The sequence below is a fragment of the Eutrema salsugineum genome, unplaced genomic scaffold (genome assembly GCF_000478725.1).
Source record: "Eutrema salsugineum unplaced genomic scaffold, Eutsalg1_0 scaffold_10, whole genome shotgun sequence".
In the NCBI taxonomy this organism is placed as follows: domain Eukaryota; kingdom Viridiplantae; phylum Streptophyta; class Magnoliopsida; order Brassicales; family Brassicaceae; genus Eutrema; species Eutrema salsugineum.
In genome coordinates this window covers 9,157,107-9,171,764 of record NW_006256908.1, presented here as the reverse complement: position 1 = coordinate 9,171,764, position 14,658 = coordinate 9,157,107, and the positions used below count along the sequence as shown (strand labels likewise).

General features: G+C 37.6%; 4 protein-coding genes across 5 annotated transcripts; 3 read left to right on the top strand and 1 right to left on the bottom strand.

The window, feature by feature from the left end:
- Positions 1–316: 316 nt before the first annotated feature.
- On the bottom strand, positions 317–1,852 carry LOC18026841 (pentatricopeptide repeat-containing protein At2g37320). The gene has a single exon (XM_006410852.2). The coding sequence runs from the start codon at positions 1,850–1,852 to the stop codon at positions 344–346; it is 1,509 nt and encodes a 502-aa protein (XP_006410915.1). The 3' UTR covers positions 317–343.
- A 158-nt stretch (positions 1,853–2,010) lies between these two features.
- Positions 2,011–4,109, top strand: LOC18026840 (pentatricopeptide repeat-containing protein At2g37310). Its single transcript, XM_006410851.2, has one exon. It carries the CDS (start codon positions 2,011–2,013, stop codon positions 3,979–3,981), a length of 1,971 nt encoding a protein of 656 aa, XP_006410914.1. The 3' UTR covers positions 3,982–4,109.
- Positions 4,110–5,112: 1,003 nt separating this feature from the next.
- Positions 5,113–6,757, top strand: LOC18026839 (myosin heavy chain, skeletal muscle, adult). Of its 2 annotated transcripts, XM_024148154.1 has the most exons (5): positions 5,113–5,236; positions 5,359–5,469; positions 5,554–5,689; positions 5,929–6,292; positions 6,457–6,757. In XM_024148154.1, exons 2-5 carry the CDS (start codon positions 5,432–5,434, stop codon positions 6,492–6,494), a joined length of 576 nt encoding a protein of 191 aa, XP_024003922.1. In that variant the 5' UTR covers positions 5,113–5,236; positions 5,359–5,431; the 3' UTR covers positions 6,495–6,757. The 2 variants fall into 2 exon arrangements, with proteins under 2 accessions (XP_024003922.1, XP_006410913.1); XM_006410850.2 differs by having other exon boundaries at positions 5,929–6,757.
- A 1,689-nt stretch (positions 6,758–8,446) lies between these two features.
- LOC18026816 (ecotropic viral integration site 5 protein homolog) lies at positions 8,447–14,594 on the top strand. Its single transcript, XM_024148152.1, has 19 exons — positions 8,447–8,493; positions 8,928–8,997; positions 9,250–10,128; positions 10,212–10,358; positions 10,447–10,560; positions 10,922–10,980; positions 11,104–11,170; positions 11,264–11,315; positions 11,416–11,508; positions 11,622–11,705; positions 11,801–12,210; positions 12,461–12,522; positions 12,687–12,756; positions 12,996–13,076; positions 13,193–13,294; positions 13,480–13,604; positions 13,784–13,874; positions 14,068–14,195; positions 14,458–14,594. The coding sequence occupies exons 1-18, from the start codon at positions 8,447–8,449 to the stop codon at positions 14,161–14,163; spliced, it is 2,649 nt and encodes an 882-aa protein (XP_024003920.1). The 3' UTR covers positions 14,164–14,195; positions 14,458–14,594.
- Positions 14,595–14,658: the final 64 nt, after the last annotated feature.

Genomic DNA, 14,658 nt, shown 5'->3' with positions numbered 1-14,658 from the left:
GAATACTAATCGTGCAAACTAGTAGCTTTAGTAGTTAAATAAAAAAACTTCGTTCATGAAACTATATTAAATTTTAGATTCGAGAAAAGGACGTCCTATAGAACAAAGTCAAAAGAGCTGGAGGGTTTTTAGATGGAGATCTCTTGGTGCATTTTACCTCATTATACAGCTATATACATTTGATTACCTGTTGATTACTAAATTAGTGTTTTTCCAATAGTCAACTTTTCATTGGGTCCTACTGTCTATAAAAGAAAAAGATATTCTGGATATGTTATACACTATGATTTCTTCATTTATTTTGAATAATCTCACTGTTCTCCTTAATAGAGGTATACTGGCGTCATATTAGAGGGAAGTCCATGTGATCTACGAGACAATGAAGAACATGAACAATCTCTGGCAATCTACAATTGCTACCATCTTCAGCTTTAAACATGAAAACATCATTATTAATCTCGATCCAACTGCAACCTGGATTCGTCCTCAGTCCTTTATCTTTCATCACTTTCCTCACTATCGCCGCTTCTTTCCAATACCGGACACTGGCGTATAAATTCGCCAGCTGGACATGCGTGGCTGCACATTCAGGTTCAAGCATCAGCCGTTCCTCTGCAGCTCTGATTCCAGTCCACACATCGCCGTGTACACGGCAAGAGAAAAGCAGAGATCCCCATATGACCGGGTTTGGCTCCATTGGCATGTTCTCGATCAGCTCTAAGGCTTCTTGCAACAGACCAAATCTGCCAAGAAGATCCACTAGACAAGAGTAGTGGCTGAGTTCTGGTTTCAAGCCGTGTTCCTCCATGGAATCGAAGACCTTTCTTCCTTCTTTTACCAGACCTGCGTGTCTGCACGATGACAACACTCCTAGATACGTGATTGCATCGGGCTTTGTTCCGCTTTTGAGCATCATTACTTCAAAGAGCTCGATTGCTTGACTTGCAAGGCCGTGCTGCGCGTAACCAGCAATCATAGAGTTCCAAGAGACGACGTCTTTGTTACTAAACTGGTCAAAGATACAGAACGCATCTTTCAAATCTCCGCATTTGCAGTACATAGAGATGAGAGCGTTTGAGATATGAAGATAAGACTTGAAACCCATTTGGAGTGTTTGGCAATGAACACTTCTTCCTTGCCCTAAGGCTCCGCTTCCTGTGCAAGCGCTCAAGAGAGCCGTGAACGTGTAATCATTCGGAAAAGATCTCGAATTTCTCATCTTTGAATAAAGATTCAAGCAGATATCCACTCGCCATTCCTGCGCAAAACCTGAAATCATAGCCGTCCACGAAACCACGTTCTTCTCAGGCATTTCTTCAAACACTTTATGTGCATCGTCCAAATCACCGGAACCTCTGTACAAAACGACCAGAGAACTTCCAACGTAGACATCTGAGGTAAACCCACATTTCAAAGCTACGCAATGAAACCCAGAACCGCTTCGAAAATCTCGATTTGACCCACAAGAACTCACGGCGGACGACAAACCATAAGCATCGAAACTCCACCCATCTCGCTGCTGAATACTTGAAGAATCCTCCAGAAGAACTTGTTCCAGCACACTTGAAATTCTATTTTTGGTTCTTGAGAGGTCAAAACCCTCGGAAATTGCTTGATCTTTGAATTGCCTCGAATCTGTTTGCAGAAACTCCTTAACGATTCCAAGATGATTCTGGCGATTCGAACCTCCACAAGATTTCGAAGATATGATGTCTAAAACTCTCAGAGCGCGAGCTCGTCTCTCAATTTCAGTTGCCTGATTAGTTTTATCACGATTCAATGATCGACTGTAGCTGGATCGAGATTGGATATAACTGAAAGCTCGACAATAATATTTTCTCAGGCAAGACATGAAACTAAAAAGTCCGTTGATTCCCCAATGTTCCCTCGCTCTATATAAATACTTTTAGAAAGCGATATTTATGGGCCTAAGGCCTACTAAAAGGCCCATGAACTTGCCTCAATATATACAATGTGTATATCTCCGGTTTAGCTTTTGGTTAGAGATGAATGAAGGTGGGATTCGAAATTCAACGAGCCTGGCAAGGCCTGCTCAACACGGCGGCGGTTGACGGCGGCGCGTACGGTCACCTCATCCAGCACTTCACCCGTAAACGACTTCCTCTTCACGCGCTTCAGCTTCACGCGCGCATTGTCCTCTTCTCCATCAAGCCTGACAACTTCCTCGCTTCCAGGCTCATCAATTTTTACACCAGGCAGGACCGTTTCCGCCAAGCCCTCCATGTGTTCGACGAAATTACCGATAGAAATGCCTTCTCTTACAACGCACTTCTCATTGCGTACACTTCACGTGAGATGTATTTCGAGGCTTTTTCCTTGTTCTCTTCCTGGATTAGATCCTCTTGTTACTCTTCCAGTACAGCCAGACCTGATTCTGTGAGCATCTCTTGTGTGTTAAAGGCACTGTCGGGTTATGATGATTTTTGGGTAGATTCGCTGGCTCGACAAGTTCACGGGTTTGTTATACGAGGTGGGTTTGATTCCGATGTCTTCGTGGGCAATGGGATGATCACGTACTACTCAAAGTGTGACAATATCGCGTCTGCGAAGAAAGTGTTCGATGAAATGTCTGAGAGAGATGTCGTCTCGTGGAATTCAATGATTTCAGGGTATTCTCAAAGTGGGTTTTACGAGGACTGTAAAAAGTTGTATAAAGCGATGTTAGGTTGCCCTGATTTGAAGCCTAATGGAGTCACTGTAATAAGCGTATTGCAGGCGTGCGGACAATCAAGCGATCTTCTTTTCGGGATGGAAGTTCACAAGCTGATGATTGAGAATCATATTGAGATGGATTTGTCCCTGTGCAATGCTGTGATTGGTTTCTATGCTAAATGTGGTAGCTTGGATTATGCAAGAGCATTGTTTGATGAGATGAGTGATAAAGATTCGGTCACGTACGGGGCTATAATCTCAGGATATATGGCTCATGGGCTTGTCAAGGAAGCAATGGCTTTATTTAGTGAAATGGAAAACATTGGTGTGAGCACGTGGAATGCGTTGATTTCGGGTCTTATGCAGAATAATCATCACGAGGAGGTTGTAAACTCGTTTAGGGAGATGATAAGTTGTGGCTCTAGGCCAAACACAGTGACCCTATCGAGCCTTCTTCCTTCGTTGACATATAGTTCAAATCTGAAAGGAGGTAAGGAAATTCACGCTTTTGCCATCCGTAATGGTTCTGACAGCAATATATATGTCACTACATCCATCATAGATAACTATGCCAAATTGGGATTTCTCCGAGGAGCTCAAAGGGTTTTTGATAACTGTAAAGACAGGAGCTTGATTGTTTGGACGGCAATTATAACAGCATATTCTGTTCATGGGGACTCTGATTCTGCTTGTAGTCTTTTTGACCAAATGCAATGTCTTGGAACTAAGCCAGACAATGTCACACTAACAGCTCTTCTTTCAGCTTGTGCACACAACGGAGAATCTGATAAAGCGCAGCAAATATTTGATTCTATGATAACGAAGTATGACACTGAGCCTGGAGTTGAGCACTATGCTTGTATGGTAAGTGTTCTTAGCCGGGCTGGAAAACTTTCAGATGCGTTGGAGTTCATTCTAAAGATGCCAATTGAACCAATTGCTAAAGTTTGGGGTGCATTGTTGAATGGGGCTTCTGTTCTTGGTGATGTGGAGATTGCAAGGTTCGCTTGTGATCGTTTATTTGAGATGGAACCCGAAAATACAGGGAATTACACAATCATGGCGAATTTATACACTCAAGCAGGGAGATGGGAAGAAGCTGAGATTGTGAGGGATAAGATGAAAAGAATCGGATTGAAGAAAATCCCTGGAACTAGCTGGTTAGAAACTGGTAAAGGTTCACGAAGCTTCATTGCGAAAGACGATTCGTGTGAGAGAAGCAAAGAGATGTATGATATAATAGAGGGTTTGGTTGAGTCAATGAGTGACAAAGAGTGTATCATGAAAAAAGAGCTTGATCTTTCTTAAACATCTCATTTACATTTTCTTGCCCCTGAAGTGAAATGATCTCAAAGTCTTCTTTGGTGGGCTTCTCAAGAAGTTACTATGTAATGATTTGTTTTTTTTTTCCCCTTTTTTTTGTGGGGCTTTTCAAAGAGATGCTAATTTTGTTTTCCCCATTTTTTTGTTGTTGTGATAGAACATAACGTTGAATAGTTGGTAAAGTTCAAGTCCAAGCTATAACTTAAGAGTAATTAAGTGATTTTGATTGAAGTGGTGGGGTTCCGAAAGAGAATTAGAATATAACTCTATATGATTCATTAATGTGATGAAAGGGTTTCGGTAATTAGTTTGGTATAGGAGTGAAGTACAAGCGAGCTCAGTGTTTCAATTACTCAATATTGTCCTTGATTGTTGGTAATTAGTTTATCTAATTTGAGAAAAATACAAATCATATAGTAACTTATAGTGAGAGGTTGGGAGCATTAATTTTCTGCGTGACCACTAATGGTTATTCGATTGTGAAAGCCGATATAATTTCAGATCTATAGAGGGTCACAAGATTTTCCCCATCTCCTTAATTTATTCATTTACGGTACCGTCCAAAACTGATACTTGTATTGTTTTTGATATTTTACGTATGCAATGCCGCATAACACAAGAAGCAGAACAAACAAGTCAGATTTTAGTAATGATTTTACAAAAAATATTGACTCTTTTCGTATTGCTGTCATATTATGGACAAAGAGTTGAGTGACACTTGGTATAACTAGATTCGTATTACAAAATGGTAAAGATTTTAGTAATGGTTTTTTCCTTTGGAATTAACGTCAAAGAACATTATGGATATATATCTTATCATTAACAATCAGAATGAAACCGAACATATCTTTCATGTAAGACATAGATAATATAAAAAAAAAACTTGCAGAGAAAGGTTGACATATATTTTTCTCATGAGAAAGCTCTTGAAGCGAGAGATTTACCAACTCACGAGAATTGTAGATTTTTGTCACTTAGTCTTCCAAATTAACAATGGTAACAAAAGTCCAATCCCACACTGTCGTTTTGCTCACACCTACACTGTCGTTTTGCTAAACAACCTGACTTCTTTACGGTCCCTACACCACAGATTCTGTTTTTCTTTTAAAAAAAGTTCAAATTTTTAGAGGGTTTATCGGTTCATTTCTCTCCTCTCTCTCAAGTCCGGAGATTTGGATCTGGATCTGTTGTTTAACTTGAACTTGGAAATATTTTGAATTTTCTTTAAAAGATTGTCGTGGTAAGTTGATTTTAAAGTTATGATGTTGATATGTTCCTTATTGAATGGACAATAAATTCAAATCATAATGACATGATCTAACAACACATTGGTCTTATTATTGTTAGTTCACCTTTTTGCAGTTATTTCTGAAGTTGAGCTTTAAGCTTTTACCAATTTGGTTCTGGTTTAACCAAAAAAAAAAAAAACAACAGTATGACAATTGATCCCTTCAATTACAACACAAAATGCAGGTGGGTTTCTCTCTCTCTCTCTCTCTCTCTCTCTCTCTCTCTCTAAATTTATTTGTATATAAGTAGTATGGTGTATTTTTTTAGAAATTCTGAAAGTAAGAAGATGGAGGAAGAAGACAATGAAGGTCTGAGAACTGTGGAGTGTCTAAGAGGGAGACTACTTGCAGAGAGGCAAATTTCAAGGTCTGCAAAAGAAGAAGCAGAGCTCATTACCAGAAAGGTACATAAAATCCTAAGTTTCCCTTTCTCAAAATCTGGGTTTGATCAAGACTGAACCAAGAAAGAGTCATTCTTGTTACTTTAGTACCAAATAGAGATTCACTTGCTCTGTTCTCTTTCCGAGTATGATCTTGGACCAAAAAGGAGATGTTTTAAAAGTAAAACACTGATTTTTTTCTCAAAATCTGGGTAAAAAGCTGATTTTGTTTTTAAAGCCAACCTTTAATATCTTGGAATCAGATGGAAGAACTAGAGCGTCATCTGAAAGAAGAGATCAGACTAAGGGAAAAAGCAGAGAAGAGACTAAAGTTTCTGATGAAAAAGCTCGAATTTATTAAAGGGTCACGCAGTTTGGAGGGATCAGAGCAATTGAGTTCATCTGAAGTTTCCTGTTTATCATCGGTTTCCACCTCAGCCTCCAAGGAAGAAGAAGAAGTAGAAGAAACTCAAGAAAATGGAGCTGTGGAGGAAGATAAAACTGATCAAGCAACTGAAAATGTGGCATCAATGGAAGAGGTTTCAAGTTCAAATCTCAAAGATGTTTCCTCTGGTGAAGCAAGTGTTGTTGCTTCAACCTCAAGTCATGAAGAAGAACCACAGTCTGGTAATGATTTTTCTTGGTACTCAGATACAACTTAAAGAGTTCAAGAATCAAGAATCAAGAATATCCATCTCTGATCCTCTAATCAACCTTGATCAGAACCGTTTCTCGTAGTGGGTCATGACTCATGAGCTTACTAATACTGTAGTATACTACCTTTGTGAAAGGCATGCAATGGAAAGGGTCTAGAGAACAATGGAGATAGAGAGGGAGAGGAAGGAGAAGGGATTAATTAGGCTTTGGGACACATTTGAGTTTGGCAGTATTAAATTCGAAGTGTTACTAAGAGATGGGGAGGACGACACGACACACATAATGTCTGTCTCCTTCTCTTCTTGTGTTTTTTGTTATCAAAGAACGAGAGTGACGTTTCTTGGAAACTAGTGATGTGACTGAATAAAGGAAGCACTATACTATTCATTGCGATTGCAGGGATGGGCTTGTCTTTCTTTTATTTTTCATTTCTGATCAAATCTCAATAATAATATTCGAAGTTTTAAACCATGATCAGTTCAAAGGTCAAGAGTGACACTATCTTGAATCTTCCTACGAATGTGTTTATTTAGTTAGAGCTCTGTTACTTCACTATCCATTCATTTTTTAAATCAAGAGAATTTAAAACAATAGAGATTAGCAGGCTGATATCGATTGCATGACCATAATCATGGTTAGCCTCGGTGTTTAGATGTATAATTAGAACCTCAAAATAGACTTAGTGTAGTTAAGTCGTCCATTTCAAGAATTGAAACAGATAATGAATTACAGTTTTGGTTTATCGTCAACTACGCAGAAGAACAACCAAATTGATCCCAAAAAGTTTAAGCTTTGATGTGATCAATTCCAAGTTCGGTTTGTTTTGGACGTTTTTCTTTCTACATTGAAATGATGGTAGTGAAAGTTAGGATTTTTTTTTGCTTAAGTTAGATTTCCAGTGCCAAAAAAAAAGGGAAAATTTTTTTAAAATACCTGAAGTTATTAACATTTGCTAGAAAAATACCTAAACTATTTAGGCTCTCCAAAAAATACCTAACATATTTTAAAGTTCTATTTTAATACACAGACTTTCAAAATTTGAAAGTTTAACTCCACAATTTTGACTCCATTTAATTGTAAGCCGAAAACCGTAGAACGCCGTTTAATTTTTTACACGATGTATCTGAAAAGACATTATTACCCCTAAATTAATTTTGTCCAAATCGACAAACCCTAATTTCATTCTTCTCTCTTCTCTCTTCACTTCTCCTTCTCTTCTTTCTCGATGTCTTCACAGACGTGAGAATCTCTCTTTCTTCCATTCTCTTATTCATCAGATCTTCTCTTCTTCTCTTACCCATCGTCTCTTCACTTTCCCTCTCTTACTCATCTGTTGTTTTTCCCAAATCTATTTTGCCCCAAATCAAAAGAAATCTTAAAATTGATTTTCAATTTCCAAGCACCAATTGTCGAATCAATTGGTTTTGGGTTGCATGATATTTTCCAGTGATACAATTATTTTTAACGTAAATTTCCATTTTGGAAGAGTAATTTTAGAAGAAAGCCAACATGTTCACATATACTATTAAAATGAAATAGTCATCAACCCAAATTATCTGAGGAAATCGAAAGAGAAGAGAAATGAAATAGAGAAGATAGAAATTAGGGTTCTTCGATTTGGGGAAAAACTAATATATGTTTAAATCGATTTATTAGGGATAATAATGTCTGTTTGGATTAGTAAGAACACGTGGGATTAAAATTTAAACGTCGTTCTATAGTTTCTGTTTAACAATTAAACGGTGTCAAAATCATAGTGTTAAACTTTCAAATTTTGAATGTTTGTGTATCAAAATAGAACTTTGAAATATGATAGGTATTTTTAGGGAGTCTAAATAGTTCAGGTATTTTTCTAGCAAAAGTTTTTTCCCAAAAAAAAAAAACATACTTCCCAAAACAGAGGATATAAGATTTTAGATTGCCACCAGAGTTTTACATTTGTTTTTGTAAGAAACAGACATAAATAATAATGAAAAAAATACGGAGATTTATTTCTGTAAACGTTTCAATATTCTTGAATGGAATGCTTGAACTAGAAGAAGAAAGATCCCTTTATTTATTTAATTTTGTTTTCTGATGAAAAATAATATAAAAATAAAAAATTTCGATCGTGCATGACCGATCATGGCGGAGAAACACTTGATTGTCGTCCACAACTTCCTCAAAGACAGGTGATTTCGACTTTGTATTAATCCGTATTTAATTAATATAATCTCCTGATTATCGGTAATCTCAATCTCTCACGTTGACGATTTCTCGATCTATCATTTGGGGGTCTCTCGAATCCTAGAATTTCTTTTCTTCTTTTGAATCTCTTACCATCGTTTCGAAAATGATTTGTTGTTAATTTAAATGTTAAAATCATTAAGCTGTCTATAGATTAATGCAAAAAATTTCGTTCGAAACTTTGTAAGTGTGCGTTGTAATGTAAAGTAAAGATAATGGGAATTAGAATCAGTCTTCTTTGTGAAATATGTTGTTATCTTTGGTGAGCAAACGCTCACTGGAGGTAGATTCCAGGTAGGTTTTTCAATCATTTTTGAAAATTTTGTGGTTAAATGATTATACATTTATTGTTGTCATCACGAAGAATTTGATTAAACAGGGACGCCTATGGATTTGCCTTGAGACCTCAACACGTTCAGAGATATAAAGAATACCTTAGCATCTATACGGTGAGTGAGTTCTTGCTCATGCTTCATTTACTGTCTCAGATAAATAGTAGATGATAAATTGGCATATTGTACATAAATGAGATCATGATGGATAATAGAACTGTTATAGCAACATGCAAGCTGCTAGAGAGAGCATCATAAGCTTACTTTGCCTAAGAAATGCAGTGTAAACTGGAAGAATGGTTGTTGATACAGTAGTCAACTGATACTGAAACGTTTATGTCTTATCTAATCTTAATACTACTGGAGTAGGAGGAAGAGACAGAGAGGGCAGAGAAATGGAAAAACTTCCTTGACCGGCTACAAGATTCTGCTGCACTTAGCTCCTCGGAAGATGAGTTTCAGGAGGCTGATGGTCCGGACTCTGGAGAGGAGAGTGCTTCAGAGGAAGTTTCAAGAAACGGTAAACATGACGAATGTAAACTTGATGGTACAAAAGTGCAGCATCTTGAACAAGATAGCCCTGAATCAATTGGTGAGCTTTCAAAAGAGAGAGGACCAGCCGAGGAGGCGAAGGTTCCTGAAGAGCACAAATACTTGAGGGAGAAGAGTCTTGGAAGATACAGCAAACCTGTGAAGGATGATGATGAGGAGCAATATGATGAATCTGAGAAAGAGAAGGAATTTTCAGTCAAAAGTGAAAAATCTGACCAAGAGCGTGATAAATCTCAATCAGTAAAGGAAGCCGTAGATAATGTACACCTTCATCAAAAAAATGCAACGGAAAACCCTGTGGTTGAAGCAGATAAATGTGGATTGGAACATGAAAAAGGATTAAAAGAAACAAAGACCCGTTCGGTTATAGAATGGGCTCATAATAGTCCTTGTCTTGCGTCCATAGAGGCCATGATGTGCAGTCGTGTTAAGAAGGTAAAGAATATGAAAAACAGGAAGAACACTTTGGAAGGGGACCATGCTTTATCAATAAAAAAATCGCTGCCTTCCATTGGAGAGTCTGAACAAAAATCTGGTGAAAATGACCGTGACAGTGAGACTTCCACGGGTGGATGTGATTCAATTAAGGAAGAAAACGATGCTCACTGTAGTGATTCTCCAGAGCCATTTTTCCCTTGGTATGAAGAACTTGAGGTACTTGTTCGTTTGGGAGTGCCAAAGGATCTCAGAGGGGAGGTAATTTTATACATACTAAGTCATTGATTTTACCATCTCAATAGAATAAATTTACTACTCGTGCCTAACTTTTGCACTCACAGGTCTGGCAAGCCTTTGTAGGTGTAAAGGCAAGACGAGTTGAGGGATACTATCAGGACTTGTTGGCACAAATAACTGACTCTGATGAAACCAAAGAACATCCTAGCTCATCTGAAATACAAAGAAAATGGAAAAAACAAATTGAGAAGGTCGATTAGATGCATACATGTTGTTGGAATTTATCAATGCCACCGAGATCACTTCTTATGCTTATTTTTTTTGTTTTTAATTCTTCAGGATATACCTAGGACATTCCCAGGTCACCCTGCTTTGAATGAGAATGGTCGAGATTCCTTAAGGCGGATACTCCTAGCTTATGCTTGTCATAACCCATCTGTTGGCTACTGTCAGGTGCTGGCAAAGCACATTGTGCTGTTTTGTTATAGCTATTTACTGAATACATAATTTGAAAGTATGTTAAAGTTGTAGCTGTTTTTTGTTTGGTTCTCAACTGGTTCCTATAATGCATCTCTAATCAGGTTTACGCCATGATCATCTTTCTCATATATAAACATCAGTAAAGTTTCAACTAGCTATTTATACGGTGAATGAATCAAACGTATACAGAATAGTTTTGTAGCACACTACTATTTGCCAGGTCTGAAAGACCAATGAATCTGCTGGTTGAATTCTTCATAACATTACGTTTGATTCTTTATAAATTGTTACAATTGTTTCAGGCTAAGCTAATAATAACCCTGAAAAACTGCAGGCTATGAACTTCTTTGCTGGATTGTTGCTTCTGTTGATGCCAGAGGAAAATGCATTTTGGTAGGGTCAATACTAAATCTTTCCTATTTTTCCAACGCAGCATTTCAGAAAATGATGTGGGTTTCTGATCAAGAAACTTCCATCTCTACACCCATTTTTATATATGTTGATGAAATTTCTCAGGACTTTGGTTGGAATTATTGATGATTATTTTGATGGCTACTATACAGAAGAGATGGTAGAATCTCAGGTGCCTGTTTCATCCAGAGGGCTTCTGTTTAATTCTCCTTAAACCTTTCTGAAAGATGTATTTTAATCACCAATTCGGATTTACTTCTTCTAGGTTGATCAACTAGTCTTTGAAGACTTGATGCGAGAAAGATTTCCAAAGCTTGGTTCGTAAAATTCAAGTTTCTTTTCATTTATTTGTATTTTCCCCCCATTATACAGAGCAATGTGATCGTTTCTCCTATACCAAAAATGCTTCTGGTGCAGTTAATCATCTGGATTACTTGGGAGTGCAGGTAGCATGGATATCTGGACCATGGTTCCTATCTATTTTTGTAAATATACTTCCTTGGGAATGCGGTGAGTTCTTAGCAAAATCTCTGCATTCATGTTATGCCAAAAGAATAACATTACACATCCGAAACAAGAAGTTTTTGTTTTTGTATTTGATCTTGATGTTTTTTTGGGGCCAGTTCTGCGGATGTGGGATGTGCTTCTCTTTGAAGGAAACCGTGTAGTGTTATTCAGAACAGCTTTTGCTTTAATGGAACTATATGGTATTGCTGATACTTGTGTATGTATCAAATGTGATATCTTAAGTGTGTGATGATTGAAGGAAACATATTTTCAGTCACTCTTTTTATTTCCATAGGTCCTGCAATTGCTGCCACACAAGACGCAGGAGATGCGATAACTTCACTACAAACACTTGCTAGTTCAACGTTTGATAGCAGTCAACTTGTTTTGACCGCTTGCATGGGTTATTTATCTACAAATGAGGCTAGACTGGAAGAGCTTAGGGAAATACATAGACCAGCTGTACTAGAGATTGTTGAGGAAAGGATACACAAAGGTCGAGTTTGGAAAGACAAAAAGGGATTGGCTTCTAAGTTATATAGCTTTAAACATGAAGGCTCAATCCTAGACGAACAAAAGCCTACTCAAAGGAGTGACGGTGAGAATCCAGATGACGATGAATCTCGTGCTCCCAATTGTTCCCTGAACCTGGATGGCTCAAATGTTGATTCAGAATTAGACTCTCTACCAGATCTTCAAGAGCAGGTGACTTTTTTTTTGTTCAATACTCTTTCCCTTTCTTTGGCAGCCTCTTATTGGTTATGCGTGTCTGAGACATATCAGTTTTAACTTCCACAAGAGTTCTGTAACTGGCTCTTTTATATGAATGGTGGTAGTTGAATGTCATTTCTGTTTCAGACATGTGTAATCAGGCTTGTGGTTTATTATGATTGATATGAGCAATCTATATAGATGCAACTCCTTTTAAATTTCATCCATAACAGTTATTGTGCAGGCGGTATGGTTGAAGGTTGAACTATGCAGACTCTTGGAGGAGAAACGATCAGCTGTATTAAGGTTGTTATTGTTACCTAAGAGAATGTCTTTGATACTGTCTGATTTGATTAAGTCCAAACATGTGCATATTACACAACTTCATTTGTTGCAAGACAGTGGCAAATCGAAGAATGAGTGTCCTGAAAAACTTTGGAACTAATCCTATGTGTTATTCCTCTGTACAGAGCTGAGGAGCTAGAGATTGCTTTGATGGAGATGGTTAAAGAAGATAACAGACTGGAATTAAGTGCACGGGTAAATTTAGACTTCCTTCAGAGAGTGTTATAATTAGCAAGAGGAAGCTTCATAGAACATTTTTACTGCATATTGAGATTTCTGTTTCATGGCATTTCAAAACGTTAAGCTCTACATGATTTTAAGTCGGTGAACATCACTGATAGACAAATCTGTTACAAAATGTCTGAAATGCTATTTTGGGACACAAGAATGTATATTTTGATAAAACTAAATATGTAAACACTTCAACGTCACAGATTGAAGAACTGGAAAAGGAAGTCATAGAACTAAAACAAGTGCTTTCTGACAAAAAAGAACAAGAAACAGCTATGCTTCAGGTCTGTTTCATTCATATATCCGTTTTTTCCACAAGTGTAAAGTACTGCATTATCGGTGTTTAAGCCCTATATTTCTGTACAACTAATCTTGATCTACCTTCTGGCGCATGCTGTAGGTCCTGATGAAAGTAGAGCAAGACCAAAAGCTTACAGAAGATGCTCGGTTAAGTGCAGAGCAGGATGCAGCTGCACAAAGATATGCAGTACACGTGCTTCAGGTGCTTCGGTTCATCTTTGTCTGAAATAAATTTAGATAAAACATGCAATCAGAGATACATCATCTTATTGATTTTAGTGACGATTCTTCGTACACTGCAAACTCATTACATTAAACTACTATTTTGCGGCTCTTGCCCCAAAAATTTCTAATATGCACAATGTCTTCATGTCAATACTGATACAGGAAAAGAATGAGAAGCTTGTGGCTCAACTCGCTCAAATGGAGAAGAGAGTAGTTACAGCAGAAACAACGCTAGAAGCTACTCTGCAATATGAATCTGGTCAAAATAAAGCTCTATCGTCTCCAAGGTACATCAAAACTCAGTTCTTGTCTTTCTCTTTTCTTTGGCTGCTTTTGATCTGTACAGATCTTCCAAAACCTGGCAACACTCCAGAAACAAAATCTACCCACATAGCTCTGTTTTTTTGTTTTCTTTATAAGATGCTTAGTGTGTTGTGCACCTTCATAAGTCTTCAACGTTGTATAGGTTTGCTCGGACTCAAGGTTCTGCACAGGAGACCCTTAAAAAGAAGACAGGCTTCCTATCATTTGGGCTTGGATGGCGCGAGAGGAACAAGGTGAAGTAATAAACACTCTCAAGCTGATGTAATATACAGCTTAGAATCGTTTTTGTCTCGTTGAATGTATATACTTGGCTTTGTTTTTCCTCTCCCTCTTTTCATTTCCAAAACTTTTTAGACTGATGCATCTATATGTTCCCTAGTGTTATGAAATCAGCTTACCTTACTAATGTAATGGTTGAAGTAACAGGCAACACAATCTGAAGAATCGAATGGTGATAACACTAGTAATGCAACATCTAAAACCAAATCCGAAGATCTTTTAAATCTGGAGACAAGACGCTAACCGATAAAGAGTCTTCACTGCAAAACATTTTGGTAATTTCCTAGCATCACATGGACCTTCATTTGATGTCTCCGCCCATATTTTAGCTTCTTTTTTGCTTATCAGTTACTTGCAATAAGAGATGCGATTGAGCTATAACGCCAAATGCGTATAACATAGATGCCTAGACAGATTTAGAACTATCAATATTGCTTTATGCATATTGTTACATGATTCATGCAACTACCCTGTGGTGTCTGTGGAGTCGTAAAAACTTTTCAGGTTTTATGAATAACAAATTTTTTGTGTTCTCAGGATCCTGATCAGCCTGCTAAATATACTTCTTGGGGGATCGTTAAGAGGCTGATGCGTTGTCGGAAACTCATTTTTTGATGAAGTTACTCTAAGCTTTGTTTCTCAAGGCTTCCATCTTCAGGAGCTTGATATCTGCTAACATTAGATATGAAGCAAATCTTTGTATCAATTTTCTTGATCAATCATGATTAGAATAGTTTA